The 24,543-nt window shown below is 38.1% G+C and overlaps 1 protein-coding gene across 21 annotated transcripts in view; it reads right to left on the bottom strand.

Annotated features, from left to right (window-relative positions):
• Positions 1 to 24,543, bottom strand: part of LOC131688755 (plasma membrane calcium-transporting ATPase 1) — a 163,631-nt gene that overhangs the window by 44,017 nt on the left and 95,071 nt on the right. For 17 of the 21 annotated variants that reach the window (XM_058973247.1, XM_058973257.1, XM_058973242.1 and 14 more), the window contains one exon: positions 1,523 to 5,977. In XM_058973247.1, the coding sequence (XP_058829230.1) occupies positions 1,523 to 5,087 (3,565 nt within the window). In that variant the 5' untranslated portion in view covers positions 5,088 to 5,977. Of the gene's footprint in view, positions 1 to 1,522; positions 5,978 to 17,758; positions 17,893 to 24,543 lie in introns of those variants that run through there. The other 4 variants (XM_058973262.1, XM_058973263.1, XM_058973260.1 and 1 more) reach the window with 4 other exon arrangements.

Below are 24,543 nucleotides of genomic sequence, written 5' to 3'. Positions count from 1 at the left end.
CCATCAGTCTTCCGTTATCATCACGGTACCGTCACCGGTACATCTAATTAAGATGCATACACAGCTCCGGTGGCGGCGTTCAAACAACGTAAACGATACGAAAAGTTTTGCAGAGTGGAACGCTCGAATGCATGGATGGAAAAAAGCATTCAACGGATTTCAACGTTGGCGCAAAGTTGACGAACCGTCTAAATCGTACTTAATCGTCCAAATCTATGCGCCCATTCATTACACAATGACCTACTATGATTGACCTTGTGCCCTGTGGGTGTGTAAAGGACACCATTTCCCTAGAGTTGACAGTCGTGCTCCAATTAAAAATAAAATTATTGGTGCCTCGGTGCCATACAAAATGCATCACCATCCAATGAGTAAATTGCTACCACTAACGGCATAATCAATCTAGCAACAGTGAGAGAGGAAGGGCACTGCTGAGTTAAGTACTACAAACAAAATGAATCCGTTAATACGTTTTTTTATTCTACTCACTGAAACGACGTCTTGTTTTTACTATCTACCGAGAAGACTAAGACAATTGCGAACGGAGAAACGTGTTCCAATTGTGAGTTTGAATAAAGATTAAAAAGAACAACAAATATACTTTCGCGGCATTATCCGACGATGATTTTCACATCCATCCGCTAACTAGATCCGGTTCGCAGTGTTGTTTGAATCTGTCAGTTCGTCTATGATGTGTACAAGTCTTTTGTGTTTTTGTGTGCCGGGTGATTCGCGCGTTCTATCCCTAAATTGTGAAATTCTTTGTTACACTACCTAAACATACCTGGTGTGTGGGAAAATTGGGAATTAACTTATATATGAGGAAGGAAAAAAACTGATATCGTCTAATAATGCTTAGAGGAAAAAAAACGCAACAACCAGTGGGACTGAACCCCTCGCTTGTATAGTTATTTAGCTGCTTGTTTTGTTTTTTATTATTATTCTCGGTTTCTGGGGCAACGCTTGTTTTGTTAAAAATCAGCATTTTTGTTTAATTACTAAACGCTCACACACAATCAATCAAAACCGTAATTAATGATAGTTAATGGTAGTAAACAAACGGGTGGCTGTTAACAAACTAAACGGAGAAAAAAACAATATTCACTATAATAATCTTAGTAGTGGGGTAGTTGGGGAAGTTAAACTGTACAGCGATATAACCAAAGTAGCTAATAGGAGCAAGTTAAACTAATTGTTACACAACGAAAATAAATACAGAGAAAAAAGTGTGAAAGAATTCAACCGATTAATGCACGACATAATCTAGATGGTATCTTTTTCAAAATCAATCAATCAAAGTAATATGCACTTGGTAAATTTTGCTTGCTTGTTTTTTGCTTTGCGATTGCATAGAAAACATTTTTTTTTTTTGATTAGTTTGAAGTTCCTATATTGTTTTTTGTTTGTTTGCTTTTTGAATCGAACACGAAGTTCCAAGTATATATAGAATAGAATACATATGCGTGTGTGGTAAGATATATAAATCAAATTTATATACTGTATTCTACTTTATTTTTAATACCTATAATATGCTGATTATTATGAAGTCTTTGATCTTCATCAATATACTTTAGATCGCCAACATTAGTACCTATTAGCCGGCCGGTTGGGATGTTGGAACCTGGTGGATATAAGAGATTTGAGAGACCTTGACTAGTCATTGTACCACTCGTGCTCATGCCTCCGGGATGACTGCGTGAACTTCTAAGACTATGCAAGCTATGAATGGAACGACGTTCTTCTAAATCTTCTAATGTGGATCGAAATGCACGTACAACACGAAGCTGGGTCTGCAGCCTAGTAAGGCCACGGATCCATAATATCTGACCTGCACGGGGTTTCTTGTCATTTTCCAGTGAGTCGTAGCGCTCCTCGCCAAGCCGAATCGCTTCGGCATACTCGGCTCCTTCACCGCGTCCCCACGCCATCTTCTTTGGCATCTTGCGGGTCGGAATCGATGTGACGAGCTGGCCCCAGATCAGGGTACCAAAGCCGAGGAAAACACTCCACAGCCACTGTTCGACGTTGAGTGCCTTGGTCGAGAAGGCTACCTTGCCGAACTGGATGATGAAGACCTGCGATACCAACGTGATGATCCAGATGCTGTAGAAGATTGGATTCGTAAACAGACCCTGGAAGATGTTCCGTTGCCCGTGGATCTTGCGTGCATTCAGCTCGTTGAACAGGGTCATAAAGACAAACACATTGAAGATCATAGTGAAGTGCTGGGTAGCTTCGGAGTTCAGTGGCTGTCCCCGACCAGACTCGATGTCCAGAATTCTGTCACCGACGAACAGCAGACCGAAGACAATCACCAGCTGGTAAACGGCTTGTCCAAGTATATTCTTCATCATTGTACGCGAGATCAGTGGTTTCGTTCGGCCGTACGGTTTGCGTAGTAGCAGATCCGCGGTTGGCATTTCTGTGGCCAATGCCAACGATGCCAACGTATCCATAATCAAATTCATCCACAGCATTTGAACGGCCTTCAAGGGAGAATCCTGTACAGCGCAAGCGCCAATGAATGCCACAATAACCGCCACCACATTGACAGTCAGCTGGAACTGCAAGAACTTGGCAATCGAATCGTACACGTTGCGACCCCACATGACAGCCTTGACGATACTGCTGAAATTGTCATCTGTCAGTATAATATCGGAGGCTTCCTTGGCAACATCCGTTCCAGCAATTCCCATTGCAAATCCAACATCTGCTTTCTTTAGCGCCGGTCCATCATTCGTTCCGTCACCGGTTACGGCAACCACTTCCCGATTGTCCGATACCTTACTATCAATGATTCCCTTCACCAGATTATACTTATCCGTCGGAGACGATCGAGCCAACACCCGCAGTTTTGGCCAGACCTTGTCCAACAGATGCTGCTGAATATCGCCGTTACTATCCCGGATCCGTCGATTGAACTCCTTACCTTCGAGAATCAGGAAGTCATCCTGAGGCCGTATAATGCCACACTTTGTAGCGATCGATCGAGCAGTATTTATATTGTCTCCAGTAACCATTCGAACAGTGATTCCGGCACGCTGACACTTTCGAATAGCGTCCGGCACTTCGGGTCGCACAGGATCCTCGATTCCGACGACACACAAACAGGTCAAATTGCATACGATGTTATCCTCGTCATCCCAATTCGGTTCTCCTTCGTAGTGAACTTGATTAATTTCCGGTTTACCGGGTACAAAATCTCGAAATGCAATACAGATTGTTCGTAGGCCATCGCATGCCATAGGTTCGATTACCTGATGAAGTAACCGTTCCTGCATGTCCCGTGTAAACTTTTCCAGCACACCATCTTGACCATAAATGAAGGCGCTCTTTTTTAGTACCATCTCCGAGGCGCCCTTGCTGTACACCCGGTAACCTCCACCGGGCCTTGGAATTACTGTACTCATTGACTTTCGGACCGAGTTGAAAGTGTATACCCGTGTGAAGGAGTCCTCTGGATGAGCATCCCGAATGCTCTGGTAGCTCTTGCCCAAACCTTGAACGAATCCAAGCAGTGCACACTCGGTCTTATTTCCCACTTGCTGCAATGGATCACCCGGATTCAATCCTGGCATCAGGCACGACGTGAAGGCCGAATTAAGCGAAATTCCTTCAGCGATCGCTTCACCGACTATCCGTGGAATGTCATTAAATTTAGGTGTCACTTTGCATAGCTTCTCACAGATATAGGACTGAACAACGGTCATTCGATTGGTAGTCAGTGTTCCGGTCTTATCCGAACAAATGGCAGTGGCATTTCCCATGGTTTCACAAGCATCTAGATGCCGCACCAGATTGTTATCCTTCATCATTTTCTTGACGGAATATGCAAGCGATAGTGTTACGGCTAATGGGAGACCTTCTGGAACTGCGACAACCAGTACGGTCACACCGATAATAAAATGCTTCACCAGATTGTTAGCGTACGTATTTTTCCAGGGCTTCTGCTCAATGACAAAGGTTTGAATGCAAAACTGAACGATAAGAATGATAACGGTTAACACGGCGATAGTGGAACCAGCGTAGCCAATCTGAATAGCCAATTTGGTCAGCTTTGCTTGGAGTACAGATTTTTCCTTTCCACCGTGACCTGCGCCGCCACCGCCACTTCCCTTACCTTCTCCCGCATCGTCAGAAGTGATCGAGTCAACGGTAGTTTGCGGTTTCAGCGCTGGATGATGACTGTTGTTCGTAATCTCATCGCCATCCTTCAGTTTCTTGGCTTTCTTGGCATCCTTTTTCTGTTTCTTGGCAGCCGCTTCATGCTCATCCACAGCCGCTCCTAGCAGAGTAAATATGATACCGGCCTGTGAGTTGACACCAACTGCCGTGACTACCATCTTTCCACTGCCTTCCATCACGTGCGTCCCGGACAAGACCATTGGATCCGTTGATTCGTTCTTTTTCACGTGATCCGACTCACCCGTCAGTGACGACTCATCAATCTTTAGATCATTACTCTGAATCAGTATACCGTCCGCTGGCAACAGATCGCCGTACTTGATTTGGCATATATCGCCCACCACGATGTCACCGATGTTGATTTGTATCGCATCTCCACCCCGAATTACTGCAAACACATGCTCTCCTTCGATTTTCGACTGCAACCCTCGAAACTGCTTTTCCTTGGAGTAGTCATTGAAGGCCGTTACGATTACCACCACAAACACCGATATCAGGATCGCCAAACCTTCGATCCACGAGTAGTGCTCTTCCTCTTCCTCGATCACAGGCTCATCTTCATCTGCTGGCTGATAGAACGATAGCAACAGTGAAATGATGGCCGCAATCTCCAGAATAATAAGCGTCACATCCTGCAGTGCCTCCCACACCAGTGTCAGGAAGGATTTCGGTGGCTTGGGGGGAATAATGTTCGAACCGAATGTCTCCCGCCGGTGCTCGATGTCCGCCTTCGAACCGCTCAGACCTTCGTTCGGGGACGTGTACAGCTTCCGACAGATCTCGTGCACGCCGCCATACTCGTTCACGATGGCCACTCCCTCCCGGCCCCGAAGCTCCATGATCTCGCGCAGATTCTTCAACGAAATCTGGTACTGTGCTGGTCGTCCATCTATCGTCGCCATTTTTGCTTATTTTATGTTTGGTTGTGTCGTTTACGAATTAAATTTGATTTACTAACTTCGATTTAACTTACTAATATTAAGTTTCTTAAGAACTTTTCTCCGCGTTTCTTCGTTTTTTTTGTTTGTTTGTTTGTTTAAAGCGTGGGGGATGTTAGTAGATTTTGTTTTGTTTACGAATTTCTAAACACTAATCTTTTTCTCTTTCTCTTCTTCCTCTCACTTTAGCGTATTCAGTAGTAGTAGTTGTAGTAGTAGTAGTAGATTTAGTAGTAACAGTTGTAGTAGCTAATATATCTCAGTGAGTGTGAAGTGTAAATTTTGCTGCTTCTCTGCTGCAGGCTCTCGTTGAATTCAAGTATCCCTCCGTTACTCCGTTAATCAGAGGGGTTGACTTCCCTTTTGGGGTGGTGAGTCGTTCCTGACCCACGCACACACACGCACGCAGGCACGCTATCACGTACACGCACACCAGCAACAGGGTGCAACAGCAGTCTCCTTCGTTGTCCTTTTTCTGCTGCTGCTGCTACTGCTGCTTGTGCTAGGGATTAACTTACAAAACACCGCTCACTTTTAACTAACTGCCATTGTTCTGGGCCGATTGTTCCGCTACCGAATTCTAACGACACAAAGCACACAGAACTATTCAACACCCGTCTCTTTAGTGAACACTATAAAAACATCGCACTTCCCGCTTCTTCTTATTCTACTGCTTCTAATTTTTGTTCGGAATCATTTGCCACGCGAATCGAGGGGCGGTTGGTACTCCGATCGAAGTAGAATCTCTGTTTTTCTCCACGTCGAACCACCTCTGAGATTCGATTTTTTTTTGCCCCAATTGTAGTTCGGTTGCGTTGTTCCACAAAATAAAACACGGATCAGTCGGTTTTAATCTGAAATGGAGAAAAATAAATAAGAAAAAAAAATGTGAGAAACGAACATTTTATCTTTGCATTGTTACTATTACTACGAACAGAGCAGAATGTGGGTCAGGCGGCGAAGAACGATAGATAGATAACGACTCCAATCTCTACGGCCTGATGAAAAAAAAAATGCGGCTGTAGTGAAAGGAAACAAATTTGTGGATCAATGCCGACCGACGTGAAATGTGATACGGATAGTGATGGTTACAACTTATGTTTGAGCATTGCCTTAGAGGAATACCATAAAGATTAGTGTGACCGTACCCATCACTGGCTCGAAGAATGTTTGATAGTTAACAACCTACACGGGCATCGTTGATATAAATTGGAATGTTCTGCGTATCAACGTAGAATGTTTAGTTTCAGAAAAAAATGCTTAGAAAGAGTGCAGCGCTTGGAGCCAAAACACTGAAGGTAATCGAAGAAACAATCCTTCTTTTTATCATGAGCTGCGCTTTCTATACTGTTCTATAAAATATTTCTTCAAGAAAAATGCCCAATATTTGGCTAGTCGTAAAAAAGCGTTTGATAAAGTCTGATTATGGTTTAATAAGAGGGGAGTATTCATGAGCGACTCTCATACATTTTTGGAATGTGAGCGTTCTATTTTAAATTAATTTAAATGCATGTTTTAAATTTATAGTATCAGGAAAAGAAGGCTTGGAAATTTCTCGCTGTAAATTTATCACTAACACTGGCATAAGCCGTCATAATTTTCTGGTTAAAATTGTCTGTTGAACTAGTTGACTCAGAAAATGTGTACAAAGCTGGTTGCAATGTTCTACAAATCTCTAATTATTTCATATTTTATTTCGTTTACAAAAAAATGCAAATTATTTTTAAGCAGATTTGGTTTGGTTCTCATAAACCCAAATGTACTCCAATTCCAGATAAATCGAATTTTACGCTAACTACTTAAAAAATAAGTCAATAATTGTTTGGCTGGCGTCCAAAAGGGGCTAACCCATATTTGGCATTTTGATGATGATGATATAAGAACCCACCATCAGTGCATGGCATACTCCGGTGGCTGCAGATGCTTTTAACAGTAAGGAGAAAATCATGTTATCAAATGACATTCCCACTATCAATAACACTATCAATAACCAACATTTGGCATTTTCTACAGAAAATGGGAAAAACTTCCGCACTTCCAAATTAACATTGTTTTTATTGTAAAAATACATTATTTTATTATTAGTTCATTATCCTATATTGTCTAGAAAAAATAAGATCATTACATTACTACTTTTCAATTCACGAGCATTTTCGTAATTCGGGGGACTAACCCCAGAGATACCTAACGTCCAAAAGGGGCTAACCCACTATTCACATGTCCTTTCTTTATCTTTCGTTTTAGAGTTATGGTGGTTTTCGCAAAGTTGTTGTGTAACATCCATTTCATATTAGTTCGGAATTCTGTCGCTAGGGCGGCGCTGTTATCAACTTTTTAATGGAACTATGGTGTATACAGCAAAGTTGTATGTCAGGTAATTTTAAATATATCTTCTGAAGATACCAATTCTGTAGGTCCCACATGTTTTGAAATATGGCACATTTTTGAAAACATAATCTGTAAGTAAATGTTTTAACTAAAACCTTCTCTATCTCGCAACATACAGGATCTACAAAGTTTGTATCTTCAGAAGATATGTTTAAAATGATAAGACCTACAACCTTTTGAAGACACCACATTTCTATCTAGCTTCATTAAAAGTTGATAACAGCGCCGCCCTAGCGACTGAACTCCGAACTAGTGTGATTCGACCAAATAAAGCGCTAAGTACCATACAGCAACTCTTCTTCTGAAGACACCATAACTCTATATCGAAAGGTGATAACTTTTTTAGCTTTCCGACCACAATGTACCGTTTTTCTCTTAATTCCTTATTGCTCGGTCAACTTTCAATGTAGAGACACGATAGCTTCACCGGAATTTTCTAAAAAATATGCTCAATAATATTTGCACAAATGTGCAAAAAATATATATTAGATAGAAAATAGCCATACATAGCAAGTGTATGAGCGGCCCTTACCTTCAGGAACGACTGTTTGAGCCGAAACGTCAACGTACAATGCAATCCAACTAAAAACAGTATTAAATCGAGTTCACCGATATGTGAACTATAACACAAAATTTACTGATTGCGAATCGATTGACTACTTTTTCTTAAAACCTCGGAAAACGAACGAAAAAACTTGAATTTCTATAAGACTCAATGTGGGGTTAGCCCCTTTTGGACGCCAGCTAGTACTGGGATTACCTCCATGGTCAACTTTGACTGCTAATAGCAAAAAATCTTAAAAATATTTTCAAAATTCTTAAATGGATCTGTCAAAGAATGCAAAAATGTCGATTTGGGAAAAAATGTCCTTTTGGACGCCAACCATTCGTATTCCAAACAGAACGTATTGAATGGGAATCAGGAGGTCCTCAAGTTCCTTCAGGATCTATTATTTTAACACTGATTGCTTGAAAATGGGGAATGGAGTTGAAGCTGGAGTCACGGACACCGGGAATATCAATGCACTATGGTCCCAAAGCTGTATTTGGGAAGACAAATCTGTTTGCGCCTAAACCGTTAGTTTTAGATATATAGTATCTTCAGCAAACTTTCTTAGAACTTTCTTGCCGATTTTTTATACTAGTTGAATCAGGGTGGTCCTTGTGGTTAGGGAGTTCAAAGGATCAACTTCTTAGATATGTAAAATTCAGCTACATAATGTTCTACAAAGTTATAAATCAATCAAAATGAAGCAACTTTTCTGAAGAAACTATGTGGCTATCTGTAATGGTTCATTTGTTATGATTTTTGCAATATTTAAGGTTGGGTGGATCTTGAAAAAATGGTTTTCTATTAATATATTTTTATGTGTTAATTTCTCGCTAATACTTTGTTCTAGATGTTTTTAGAACTTTTATAGAGTAAGGTGGGGCAAAAGTGCGCACCTAACAGTTTTCGTAAAATAACTATTGGTAGAAAAGCACTAGAAAATCGGCATGATTACAAATTATTACTCTCATCACACATCTTCAAAACGTAATACTAGATATCTCTTGGTTTTGCTTGTAATCCGAGAAATAGTTATTTTCCTATGAATACTCAAATGCGTACTTTTGCCCCATGGTCGGGGCAAGAGTGCGCATAGCACGGGGCAAAAGTGCGCACAGCTTAAATAGCCGATTTATTTCCGCCCATAAATTAAACTAATCAATTTTAGGATATCCATTCCCTCTTACTCTTCCTTCATAACTAAAAAGTACCCCTCCCTCTGCCTCAGTTGATGTTGTTCAGTTTTCCATTATGTTGAAAAAACTTGGATGTTTCATCTTTTAGACAATGTGGTTCATGATCAAATTGTCAGCCCTGGTAACATCATTATTTGTCATAGTTGGGTAGATCACTACAAGAATTCTTGCGAATATGCTATTTATATTGGAAATACATCTATATTTACATATTCATAGTTTTTTGGTTCTTTTTTAATTACTTCCATTTATCTTTATCTTTATTGAGAGGGAAAAGCCCACGGGAGTGGATTCTCAACACTCCCTCTCCCGTAGGCACAAAACCTCCATCTTTTCAAAGTACCAACAGTTAACAAAACCAAATGATACAAAAATTAACACTAAAACACTGCTTAAATTTAACACTCCTTAAACACTAGTTTACTAATACAGTACATTCATAACATTTATAAAGATCTTTGGCTAGCTCTATTAAGTACGAGAAAGGACACGCGAAAACAATTTCTTAAGAGCAGAGCGAGACAAATTGAAATCATACACGTTATAACATTGGTTAAAGACTCTACACATACTATTGACGGGTTCATTCTTACCATAATTAGTACGAGACACGGGAAGTCGAACAAAAGAGTAGGAACGAAGACTACGTCGACGAATGTCGATGTTGAGAAGACGGAGCAAAACAGAACAGTCAATGCGAGACAGTAACAAGTCGGAAACAAAAGACGCTTTGGCTACATCGCGACGCAAAGACAGCGTTTCGAGGCCAATGAGGTTGCAACGATCTTCGTACCTAGGAAGGTTATGAGGGTCGCTCCAAGGTAGGTGACGCAGTGCAAAGCGCACAAATTTACGCTGAATGGATTCGATGCGTTGAATACTGTTCTGGTAAAAAGGAGCCCAAACGACTGCACCATACTCAAGTGTAGAACGAACCAGCGAGCAGTACAACGATTTTAAACACTGCACGTTAGTGAAATGCTTAGTAACTCTAAAAATAAATCCTAAACTTCGTGACGCCTTTGATGAAATATAAGCAATGTGGTCCTTAACCCTCAAAAAGGCAACCGGGTCCCAGAGGCCCGGCACGTTACAATTTTTTAGTTACAAAAAAATGTGTATGCAGTATAAGCTTGGGCATGGAAATTTTGATAAGTAGCTTTGAAATCTATAACAAAAATAAAGAATTGTGAAATTTTCATCGATGGAGTGATGCGCAGCTATGTTTGAATTTTTTATATGCACAAAAAGGCAAGCCGGGCCTGGCAGGCCCGGTGTGCATGCAACATTTACTAGGAATACCACGGGTTTTATACATTAATATTTATCCAACATTTTGAAGAGTTCATCTTCATATTAGCAGGATTTTTTTCATGTTTTGATTGATTTTATCTTTTTACATTTTCTTATAAGAAAAAAATCTTGAAAGTTTGAGCGAATTCTATACATTTCTTTTATAAGAAATGTAAAAATAGCATACGATAGTGACGTGTGTCATATTTTTTGGGTAAATACTTTTATGTCACCCACTGTGGTCTACTTGACAATTATTTGGATACAACATAACCTAACTCTGTCGTTATTGTCTATTCTTTGTGTTATAGTTGTCATAATTATTCAAATTGTAGGATCTAAAAGCAACAAAAAATTTAAATGGCTATAAAACGATATGCCCATGTTTTCAATCGTCTCAAAGAATCTGAAATAATGGAAGAAATTCGAGCAAATTCAACAGCAGACGATGCCGAAGCTGATATGCTAAGCGAGGAAGAAGATGCGAATGATATTGCTTCCGACAATGAATCTGATGCAGACTGGGAAGAAGAATCTAAATATGTACTCCGGTTATGCATCAGAAGAAATTAATAGCAACCCAGAAACATTTATTGGTCGTGTTCAAACGAAATGGAGCTCAGAACCAATCGACAGTCGACGTGATCTTCCGAGTACTCACCTTTTGGAAAAAAAATTAACCTTTTTACATCCATCGCCTTATACACTGAAATCGGGATTTGCTGCGTGTTCGTACTCATCATCCTGTAATTACGGAACCGGAAGTCGGATCAATTAGAAATTCAACAGGGACCAATGGGAATGCTGTGCGTTTCATTTGAAACCAAGTTTGTAAAGATCGGTAAAGAATTCGCTGAGAAATAGGTATGACATTATTTTAGGAACTTGGTAAGTTCCCCCGGGGCATCAAGAACCGCCATAGCTGGCCAATGTGGTCGAAGTGCCTTCGGTGGTTCATTAATGATCTAGACATGCAAAGCCAAGTAATGTTGCACATATTTTAATATATATTGCATCATTTGGACATCATGGTGGTATCAGTTTCTATGGAAATTTGCAGTGTGATTGTACTCTTCAACACGTAACTCCAGAACCGGAAGTCGGATCAATAAAAAAATCAATAGCGACCGATGGGATGGCTGCACCTTTCATTTGAGACTAAATTTGTACAAATCGGTCCAGCCACCTTAGAGAAAAATCGGTGAGATTGTTTGGCACATACATACATCCATATATACATACATAGACGCACACATACAGACATTTTACGACCTCGACGAACTGAGTCGAATGGTATAAGAGGTTTGGCCCGCGCGGGTCTCGGTTAAAAAGTCGAAATTTCGACCGATTGCATAACCTTTCTATATGAGAACGGCAAAAAGGAGCTTAAATTTAGACGGGCCTGAGAGGCCCGGCTTGCCCTTTAATGTTAGGATTTTAGCTTGCCTTCACAAGGGTTAAAAGTAAGCTTGGAATCGAGAAGAACCCCTAAATCTTTAACTGTTGTTTCCCTTCTCAACGAAGTTTCATGTATCTTATAATCAAAATTTATGACGGCATGTTTTCGAGCAAACGTAATCACTGAGCACTACGAAGCATTTAAATCCATCCTGTTAGTTGTGCACCAATTAGTGAACGTGTCTAACTGAGATTGCAGAATCAAAGCATCGGAGTGATTTTTAACTACGTAGAATAATTTGTAATCGTCTGCATAAGACACCTTGAAGCACTCAATCAATAAATCCAAATCGTTTAGGTATAAAAGGAAAATATAAGGCCCCAAGTGACTCCCTTGAGGTACGCCGGACGTAGCGTCAAAGAATGGAGATATATGATTCCCAATTTTAACAGACATTTTACGGCCGATCAAATAAGATTTGAACCACTCTAAAACGTTGCCGCAGAATCCTAGTCGTTTTAATTTAGCAATTGCAATTTGATGGTTGATTTTATCGAAGGCGGCCGAAAAGTCGGTGTAAATTGCGTCTACTTGGAATCGATCCTGTAGTGACCGAGCGATGAACGAGGTGTAAGCTACTAGATTTGTGCAAGTAGATCGCTTGGGGACGAAGCCGTGCTGAGTTTCTGAGATGTAACTGGAGCAACAATGTGTCAAAAACTCTAGAACGATTAGCTCAAACAGTTTCGAGAGTGCACATAGACAAGCGATTTCCCGATAATTTGAAACTTCGCATTTAGATCCTTTCTTATAAACTGGAATTACTCTGAGCTTTCGGCACTCTATATTTTTCCTTGGAACCAGTTATGCTGATGCTTTTGTTCCTAAACCGCTCATATCAGTCGTAATTTGACCGGTGAGCTCGCAGTTATTGAAGATTCTGGTCCCTTCTTTAAATCATGGAAGAATTAGTTCAATTTTTATATAAAAAGCTTCACTCGCGTCTTTTGATTTGGGGCGGATATGCTATGCGCACTTTTACCCCACTGTCAGTTTTTTAACTTATTCAATTATTACGAAAATTACTTATTTTTTTTCATTAAATCAAATATATCTCCCAACGAATCATATGTTGAAGATTTTTAGGGTACTGTAGTTTTATAGATCCTGATTTATTCAAACAGCTAATTTATGATTCCCAAATTTCTAAAAATAATATCAAATCAGCGAAAAATGGTCCTTCCCCCTTAATTTCAAGCCACTATATTCAAACCTTTCATGCTTATATGTGCGATTAGTTGACTTAATGATACACTAAATCCATACAGAATTGCCAGGTTCTAGCGCTTGTGTGCTTCTAAAAGTCCTATGCGCACTTTTGCCCCACGCGCACTTTTACCCCACCTTACTCTAAATACACATTTTTGCCGAAGCAATGAAGTTTCGATCTCTTTTGTTTGCATAGTTACAGGCGTTTTGAGTATTTTTAAAAATTCATTTAAAAAAATTATTTTTTTACAAAAATAAAACTCCCGCTTTTTTTCGCCAAAAACTAGAAAAGTTCCGATCTTTCAAATGAAATTAAAATATTTAAAATTCATTTGCAATCTTGGGAGATATATAGCTTTGAAAAAAGCTATTTTTGTTTTGAAAGACGCCTGTAACTATGCAAATAAAAGAGATAGAAACTTCATTGCTTCGGCAAAAATGTGTATTTACAAAAGTTCTAAAAACCTCTAGAACAAAGTATTAGTGAGAAATTAATACATGAAAAGATATTAATAGAAAACCATTTTTTCAAGAGCCACCCTACCTTAAATATTGCAAAAATCATAACACATGAACCATTAGAGATAGCCACATAGTTTCTTCAGAAAAGTTGCTTCAATTTGATTGATTTATAACTTTGTAGAACATTATGTGTTTATTATGTATTTATATACCACAATAGATAAAAACACTGGTCGCAGTGGTTAATGTACCCAACCAAGGAAAAAAAAATAAGCCATCATACTTTTTTAAATAGATATTGTCTGCTCAATTACTTGACTCAGAAAATGTGTCCAAATTTGATTGCAAAGTTCTAAAAACCTGAACTATTTTTTAGGCAGATCTGAAGACATGGGCTGGTCAATGAAATTTCCTTCCGAAGGACATCGAAATGTAGATAATTAAATTAATATTTATACATAGATTTTTGAAATTGATAAAAATCTGCTACTTGACTTTGTGTTGCCTGCACTTACGTAACAAATTAGTAGCAGCGAATTTGGTAAACAATTATGTTAGCCGTCATCGAAAAATTCAACATGTGTCAATATCCTGTTTGCTATAGAATTCATTCGCGATGCATTAGCAAGTATTTATAGTGGAGTCCCGTTGTTATACTGTCCCGAAGCTGTCACGTATGCTAAGAATCAATTGCGAAGTCTGTCTAAAAGATCAAGTTTAGAAACTAATGACTTTTGGATAAACAATCTAAAATATCTTGCCTTCAATCTTAAACTTAAAATTTTATTTAAACATGAAGTCATTATATTTTTACCATTTTTTGTTAACGACCTATTGAGTCAATTTGTCAACAGTTGTTACGGCATTTAATTAGCAAGGGACTGGAAGGTGAAGTATATTTTTCAATATTAATAGCCATAGTAATCAAGAGAAAGCAAGGAGTTGAAGGGAGAGAGCTTAGAAAAGCGTGGAAGGATCATATATGCAAGCTTAGAGCTTACCGGCGACTTAACTTTTTGTCTGCTACCGTAGGAGTCAAGATCTTTTGGCATTAGAAATGCGAATCACCTGAGTCTACGGCATGTCCGGATAAGTGTAAAGTAACTTGTTACTTCATGGTGTCGGAACCGAACGTCGCAAATGCTTAGTGTTGAAGTTTACCGTGACTTAAGTTTTTGTCGAGAGAGAAACTATTTTTTCCGGTATCCCCAATGGTGTTTTTGTGATTAGAATGGGGTCATACCGACCCATTCCTTTTTACTTGATCCTGGCATGCAAAAAATTCGATACTATTGCCCCACACATAAAATAAAAAAAAATCGTTTTGTGAGCCTCAGAAACCCGCCGAGGATACTTTATATATGGGAATAAATTCCAACACGCAGAATCCCGAACCTCAAATGGCTACTGTTCAGGCAATAACTGCGAACGTTAGTAAGAACATTTAATCGCGAACACCAAGACAACAATCACGATGATGACATAGACCTAGACGACAACTAGAAGGACATGATTCATCCCTAAGATGCCGCGAAAATCTGAATCAGAAATATGTATATATTTGTGTTTGTAAAAGGCGTGTCAATTAAACGAATTAAAATTAAAAAAAAAACATTATCGATCGTACATCAGTTATTCGAATCAAAATGATCACAATTGTATCCATTAGTTATGGACAGGTAAAGCTTCGCCACCACCGATACCATATACGAATAAACGTATTCGAAATAACAACAAATAAGTAATATTTTAACATTCGATTAAATTACATTTGAACAACTGATATTCTCCCATTAGGGCATTTGGCCAAATATCAATCGACCAAATGGCATTCGATCACACCGTGTTCCGCCAAATGATTTTTTCAGTATAATAGATTTCGACTAAACGATCCTTTCGACCAAATAGCATTCTGTATAACGGCATCTGGCTTAATGAGCGCCTTGGATTAATGGCATGTAGTTCAAACGGCATTCGGTCGAATGGCTCTCGGTCATTTCACCTGTAACCGATTTGTGAAAATGACAAACTGTTATTTATGGATTCATAGAATTCATTTCTACAGTATAACATTCTATGCAATTGCTTCTAACTAATGGATAACATATTGATTGCAACGTATTTGGATTATCTGCGCATATCAAAATGTGAGGAGACTAAGTATTTCTCCACGGCGAAATATCGGAAAAAAACAATAGGGTAAAAACAAACTCAGTTAAAGCTGATTTCTTTCAAGTATATAGCTAAGTTCTCAAATTTACGTAAGTACAACCGTTGGCCCGAAACTTTTTATAGCGTTTCACCGTTTGATCAGATTGGTTCAGAAGTTCTTCGATACTTATATACAATATTAGCCAAAACTGATATTGATATTTGTAGTGCATAAAAGTATAAAACTGTTTTAGACAGCCTGATAAACTGAAAAAAATCGATGATCGCTAACAATTATTTGTTACGAATACGATGTGAAAAATCGACTATATTAAGAATGTGCTCCGAATTTACCGGGAAATTAGCTTCGGATCATACAAATTCAAGGGCATTTCGTGATCATGAGATGCTTAAAAAATGATACCCTTCAATGTACAAAAATATTACAATCGAATAATTAGACAACGTGACGTTGAATTGGATTATTCGACCGATCAATATCATTGAAGCAATATCAAATATGTTTTCGCAGAGAGAGCCTCGTCGTCTGTTTATCTGGTCCGACACAGATAAATATATTTCCGAAACTTTTCTTCCGATTAAAAGAAATTCCGAGCACAGTTTAGATACACTAATTCATATGGGTTATAAATAATTGTTGTGACACTCCGATCATTTATTACTGCACTATTCATCTTGAAATGAAGTTACAGAAGCTGTAACTGTCAACTAATCGAACGATTAATACTCTAGAGGATCAACTGTACTAGAACTCTAGAAATATTTATGAATTAATTTTCTTATGGTTGGCGAAGCTTTAGTGGGTCGTAAATTGACTCACAAGCGAGAATTTTTCACAATTGCAAAATATTTGAATGCATTATATGAGGCCAGCTCATTGTTTTTGTTACATCTGTTTTGCATGTGCGCTTGCTGAGAATCATTCGACCACACCATCTCATCACTGATTATAATTTTTCATGTTACATTCAGTTGGTACAAGAGAATATGTGTTCACAAGTCTACGTTATATCCTTGGCTCTTAACATTTACATGATGGAATCTGAATTATGTAGACATAAGATAGCTCATAACCTTGTTATAGTGGTGTGACCTGCGATACTTCTAGCATCGATCCTTGTCACGTCTTGACGTCAATCCAAGCGTGACACTCAACTTCATATGCCAGAAAACTAGACCACGTTCGAACTTCTGACGCTGTGTTGTAATTTACACAATCAGTATCAAGGCACATAACTGCTCAAATATTCAAATGAAACAAATTTCATTATCAAAAAAAAAGACGCCCAAACTTTTTTTTTACATTATACACAGTGGGTGAGTAGCTCTATATTCTTGCTCTATGTATGCTAATATTTCGATCATCTCACTACAAAACAACCACTGCTACACAGAACACGAGAGCAGCTATTTTTCTGTACTCTCCGCCCCTGTGTGTCTGTCTTTGATCTTAAAATACATCCACCTGCGAAACATTTTCCGAATTTTAAATCCATCTAGCCGGCAATGGTACAGCGGTTCCATCCAACCACCCACTGAAGCATCCGCAACCGTTCACTCACTACCCAGCTCAAGCACTGAGCAGCATGCTGGCTTTACCACCCACCTGGCAACCACCCATCACTTGCGCTAACATCACCGATCCGCGAGGTACAGTGAGTATTCCCAGCACATGCTTGCACCCGCCAGTCAGCTAATAAACTTCGAATACCGAACAAAAACGTAAACCACAACACACCAGTGTGCCAATGATCGGAAACCACTACTACAACCAATATCTGCTTCTGATCCGTTGCTTTCACCGGCCACTCGATTTAGTAATAATAGCTTCCATATCATCGGGCCCCGCATACAAACACATCGTATCGAACCAAATCGGCACTAAATTATCGAATTGCTGAATTACCTCTCGTTCTCGTTCGCCCATGACCAGCCGGAGAAGAAGGAGGGTCCACTACGGGTCACTAAGAACTGTCGTCACGAAACGTTAGCTACCCGACCTACAGCGTGCTTATCACAACTGTGGAACACTAGTATGAAAGCCGAGAATCCTCATCCGGTTCTATTTATAATGTCATGTTCTGCCTCACCTCGCTAACTCCTTCCACTATCCAACCATTCCTTTCAAACTCACCGAAACCAGGAATTACCACGAGTAGGAGTGAGATGGGCTGTATCGTGCATCGTAAGGGCCATATACCAGTACCTATATTACAGTTGGCTTTGCATTGCCATGGTTGCTGATAGTGTTATCGAAAAGTCCTTATCGCACTCCTGCTTACCCGACCCGACATTGACGACAACCGCAGCAGCGCAACACCAAAAAACTTACACATACACACACACGATATACGATCTCATTTTTACAACCATGCTCTCGTTGGAACTCCAAACCGGATAGACAGAATAGTAATATACTAGTCTTTTGCTTCATCAGTTATTACACGGAAAGAAATATATTTATTCTGCAGTGACGTCGAGTGGGAAGATTTAGGTAGGTGCGTGTCTGTGTACCCACTAGCGATCGGGAAATGAGTACAGCGACGGCTGTCCGTTTCCGGATACCTCCAGGAAACGATCATTCTTCATCATTGCATTTTTACGGTTACATATGCGTTCGTAAACATTTGATGAGTGGAGCATTTGCATATAACAATTATTATTTTAAATAGAAAAGAAGAACTATATTCACTTTCGGAAAATTACCGCGGTAGTTCTACACTTAGCAGCATTTTAATTGACTAATAAGCATTGAGTGTGTTAGATTTTGTAATTATTATGTAACTAATTTTGATTTACTCATTGCTTAGTCAGACTAATTAATCATTATGTCTAAACCGAACTAAACCGAAAGTCATTCGACGTTGTTACCTTTCTCATATAGAAAGGTTATGCAATCGCTCCTAACTTCGGTTCTACGAGATTACCATTCGACCATTCAACGAGATCGGAATTTATCTATTCATGTGCATGTGGCAAAAAATGTCACCACTGTTCCTCTTTTTTCTCTCTTACAAACTCCCCATCGACTGCTATTGAATAACTTATTGATCGGACTTCCTGTTCCAAAGTTACGGGTTCAAGAGTGAGATCACACAGCAAATTCCCATATAAACTCGTACCTTCATGATAGCCGAGTTTTGTACAGATTATGTATTAGGATATATACAATATTGCTTGGAACTTCGGATCTAGATCACTAATGAGTAGCTTTGACCGCATTGGCCACTTATAATGGTTCTTGATGCCCCCGGGGAACTCGCCAAGTTTCTAAACTAATGTGACACCTATTTTACAGCGATTTACAAACTTGATTACAAATGAAAGATACAGTAGTCCCATTGACTGCTATTGAATTTTATTCAGATCTGACTTTTGGTTCCGGAGTTATAAGTTGGTTAGTAAGATCACACAGGAATTTGAATTGAAATGGACATCAAACTATTTAGATTTACAGTTCTAAAGCACTGATGACCAATCAAAGATTCGTTGAATATATTGTTCACTATCAACAATTCCAGAAGTTTCTGGTTCCGGGCATATTTCAGAATTAAAGTTACATCGGTTCTTCGGTGATAACTGAATCGGTTTTCACTAACCAAGTCACAAATGGAAGGCATAATATGCGATTGGGTGTTGCATCCCCTCCCCTTCCCCTGTTGTTCATTAGATTCGTGACATCTTCACAAATCTTGATTTTTTATATCATCGGAATAAATTTAAAAGACACGTATTTTTGGATTTTACTTACAAAAAAAGAAGCTTTTAATCCACCTAAAAGTGTGATGAGATATTTCTTAAAACTTTTATCCCTCTCTTCGAATATTTTATCGATTGAGCAATATTTTTCATAACACGTACTTAATACATAGGACAGTGGCAGAATTCAGAGAAACGCTCAAATCAGTATGGGACAACACTAGTGTGATAAATCTCAAAGGTAAAGCGAAAAACATGGCTAATAAAATAGACGGGGACAAACAAATTATTACTAATAATTTGTTAATCACAAATCTAAGTTCTTCAATCAATGCAATATGTAGGGAAAACTGAATTTTCCTAAACTATTTATGTTGTGCTGTGCCAAAAAAAACATATATTTGAAGTGCATACTATCAATAGTGTTTACTCAAATCTTCAACGCGACTGAGAACTATGAACTGAAATTGTACCTTTTGATATCACGCTACCTCTAAAATGCATGCGTGCATACTTCAAACTTTATTTCGATATCGACTTAGTCGAAAAGAGACCTCACAGTAAGCAACATATTTTGAATATCGTTGAACCAATCGTTCTGAAACTTCCCAGTATTATCTTTGATCTGAACCAGTATTGCTAATCCAAAGCCAAAGAACGAATTAAAAAATTGTTTTAATCCACCTAGCGGTGCAATTATGCCTTTCTCATTTCTCTAAACTATGATCCTATGGCTCGTTATGTTCAACATAATCGAGGAAATGTCTATTACATTCTTACAACACCTATATACAATGGCTCGTCGTCAACGAACTTGATGAGCTACGTGTCGACACTGAAACATTTGAAACAAAAAAATATATCATATTTAATTAGCTTAATCAGCATTAGTTCAATGGCGTCTTCTTGTTAACGTATTTTTGCATGCGGGGTAGGTGTGTGAGGGGATGCAAATCCCACAACCCGGATCCACCACCCCTAGCTTATTTTGATATGCCTGGTGGGTGAAGGAGTTATAAGTAAGCTGACCAACTCTGATGAAAAAAATTCGTATACCATACCCCAACGCAGCGAAATCGTTCACCACGCTCAGGCACATGGTTCGCATAGTGTACGGATTTTTTCGTCAGAGTTGGTCAGCTTACTGTAGGATGTGGGATGGGGTGGTAGTCTGAGGAGGGTGTGATGAAGAGTGATTTGAGGGCGTTTGATGGGTGCAGGGGGATGGGGGCGTCAATAGGATGATTGTGCCTATATAATAAAAAAAATGGCTTAAATGTTAGGATTTTCAGAGTAATGACAAAACCTTTCTATATGAAAGGCAAAAAGCAAGTATTACGGTGGTACAGGTATATGGGATATTCCTATGTGACGGCACTGACCAACTTGTAACTCCGGAACCGAAAGTCGGCTCGGGATGAAATTCAATAGCAACCAAATGAAACATTGCATCAATTTTTTCAAATTTGAAATATGGTGGAAATCGTTCAAGAATTTTCTGAGGAATAGGTGTGAAATTAACTCTGAACATTGGCTAGTTTTCCAGTGCATTAAAACTAACCAAGGAGACCAATCAAAGCAACTATGGGCCTGCAAATCTAAGTGATTTAAAACCCATTTTAATAAGTTTTGCATTACCATGGTGGTACCAGGTATACTGTATGACCGCACTTCTCAACCAGTAGCTCCGAGCCGGATATCGGTTCAGAATCAAATTCAATAGCGATCTGTGCCTTTCATTAGACTAAATTTGAGAAACCGATGAGCGATTGATGGTCACAAACATACCGTAAACCGGGGTGACTTTGATCAGCGGGGTGACTTTGATCACTCGAAACTTTTTTCCTAGATCCCTTATTAAAACAGAATAATCTACCGAATCATTTTAATTTGAACTGATTTTTACTCTAAACTTATAAAATACTGATTTGTTATACTTTTTGAGTATATTGATCGGTTTTTGGGTACAAAAACTACAAAAAAACCGAAATTTGACTTTACCTTATTTTTATGAAGCTTCGTAAAGTGTCTATTTTTTATAAAACAAATAAAACTCAGATTTGAGCAAAAGTAATAAATTACAAGCGAGTTTTTATTTTCCTTTAGATTGGGATGTACCAACTTTAGTTTTAAGAGTTTGTTTATTTTAAATACATTTTTTTGTAAAACTAGTTGGCAATTATTTCAAATTATTAATTATAAAATTAATTATAAAATTTGCAACATTTTTTTATTATTCAATATTCCAACGTGTTAGAATGGATGAAACTTTTTGTACATCGATCAAGCACTGAAATAAAACAATTTTAGCAGTTTTAAAGGTTTTCAGAATCTTTTATTCTAGTTGGACACGAATTATAGGAATTTTGGTTACTCGAATTTTATAGTACATTGAAATACTTTGTATAATACCAATTAACATCTATTTAACAATGAATATCTTTCCAGAATCAGTTTAAACAAGCAATTCAATGAAAAACATTGACAATGATAACTTAATGTGGGTGAACATGCAGGTTATCAAAGTCACCCCGGAATACGAAAACGAACTTCAACTTGAAATCATTTTTGGACAAATAGCTGTAAGCGGACAATTTTAGGTAAAACCAGCCAATCTTATTCTCTATACATCAGTACATGGTTTAAAAATATTAAACTCGAAAAAAATGTGTTGCGTCTAGAAATATTTAATGATTACTTCGAAAAGTGATCAATGTCACCCCGGTTTACGGTACACACAGAAACGCACAAAAATATTTGCCGAACTCGACGAAGTGAGTCTCTGTTATAAGAACGTTTTACAGAGTGAGTGCATAACCATTCTATAAGAGAAATGCAAAGTATAGGTTTATATGGGAACGTTTGATCGGATGATTTTACTTATCACTCTGGAACCAATATCTCGTTCAAATGAAATTCGCAATGTAAATACTATATGCTTTATTTAGAACAAAGATTGTGAGAATCGAGTCAGCGATATGTGAGAAACAAGTGTGAATCAAACTTCGGAACTTGGCCTTTTCCTCGGGCCATCCGTAATCCTCATCGATTCTTAATGTGGTCAAAGAGACTTCGATTTGCAATTTCTGATCAGGACCAGCAATTTCAAGCAACTCTTTTCAATTAGTTTTGCATCACTTAAATATAACGATTACACCGGTTTGTATGGGAATTTCGCAAGTTACCGCATACTTTAACCAGTAACACAGGAACCAGAACTCCGATTCTAATGGGATTTGATAGCAGTCAATAGGGATACTGGAGCTTTCATTTGAGAATAAATTTGAGAAAATCGAGTCAGTCATTTCTAAGAAGCAGATGTAGAAACTTAGCCACTCTACCGAAGCTTTCGGTTCTCCCGAAGGTATCCAAAGTGGTCAATGTGGAATTGATTAGGCATCACTGAACTGAAACTATAAATCCAAACAATTTAGTACACATTTTTTTAAGCTTTGCTTCTTTTAGCTAACATGCTGAAACCGATGTATGTGGGAATTTCATTCGTGACCACACTCTTCACTTTGATAAAATCAGTTCGGCCATTTCTGAGTAACTGATGTGCAATTATTCGCTACATACACACAGAGACATTTGCTGAGTCAAATGGTATAAAAGACTCGGCTTTCGGTCCTAGGTTAAAAAGTCGATTTCAGAGTGATTGCTTAGGCGTACTACAAGAGAAAGGCAAAAAGTAAAAAAAATATGAAAGCAGGTTGTGCTGGAACTTTCAACATTCTTCTTAAAAACCTTTCTGTACTCACCTTGAGATACTTGAGGTCAAAATATTCAACAAATGTATTGAATTAGCATACTTTCCCGATAGATGGAAAAATGCCATTTGAAGGCGTTGGTCGTTAAAGGGTTAATATACACATTAATAATAGAAGCTAATCACATCGGATAGCAGAAATGGTTGACAAAACTAGTAAAAATCATTATTTTTTCAGTAATATGATGTTATTTAGGCAACCAATTTGTAAGAAGATTTATGAGCTACAGGGTGTCTTCATATGGGTATTTTCAAAAACATAGATATAATGACTTCGGTGCAAAAATGCGCAAGATGAGGCCTATACAGGGTGTTTGGTTCATGGTTAAGAACCTCTCGAGGGATGATTGACTGTCATATTTGGAGAAAAAAATCGTTCTACACATACCATGAAATCTCAACCGTTACTAAGTTATTGAACTTTTTGTGTCAATAACTTAGTTGTCTTAAAATAGCTCTAACTCAAAAAATATACTTTGTATTTCAAATCTTTTAGATCCATTGGATAGGTGAGAAAATTGTCCACTGAAAAATGTTCTCAAATGTTTCAGCTAATGAGTTTAAGTAATCTTTTCACAATTTAAATTATTTCAAATTTAACAATTTTGATCGATTTTTCGTTCACTTCGCGAAAATCTTAATAGTTAACATCACCATTTTAATAATTCAAATTGTTAGTCTTGAAGAATTGTATAATTTTTTCTTTGACATGATACACTTATCTTGTCTTGTTTTCATGTGTTTGGGCTATTGAACTTGGATACTTTTATCTCATATTCACTAATACTAGCTCTTATTGAAAAAGTATGGCACTTATTGTACCTTTTCTTAGTTTTATTCGAAAGCCAGGAAAATTTTGCAGAGAAAAAAGCATTAATACCTTTCAGTTAAGTGAATTCATTATTCTTTTAGAAGTTAATTAGTTTAAAGTTAGTGTTATTATTAGCATTTTCGTTATTTTCTTAAAATAGTAAATAATAAACTTCACCATGATTGTCATGGAATTAATGCACCTCAGCAACTTCTACAATTCTTCCGTTGACTCCATTCAATTATCTCTTTTAGTTTCGAAGCAAAATCATTTTTATCTTCTCGTTTCATATGCAAAAACAACGATTTCGAACTCACTACATTTGTGATGAGGTCATGCTGTGTTAACTATTAAATTGCAGCGATAGGGATAAAGTGCCAAATAACAAGTTGTAGTGAATATTAAGGGGGAC

Source organism: Topomyia yanbarensis, chromosome 3 (genome assembly GCF_030247195.1).
Source record: "Topomyia yanbarensis strain Yona2022 chromosome 3, ASM3024719v1, whole genome shotgun sequence".
Taxonomy (NCBI): Eukaryota; Metazoa; Arthropoda; class Insecta; order Diptera; family Culicidae; genus Topomyia; species Topomyia yanbarensis.
Note: the sequence above shows the minus strand (reverse complement) of the source record. Positions and strands in the feature narration are given on the sequence as shown.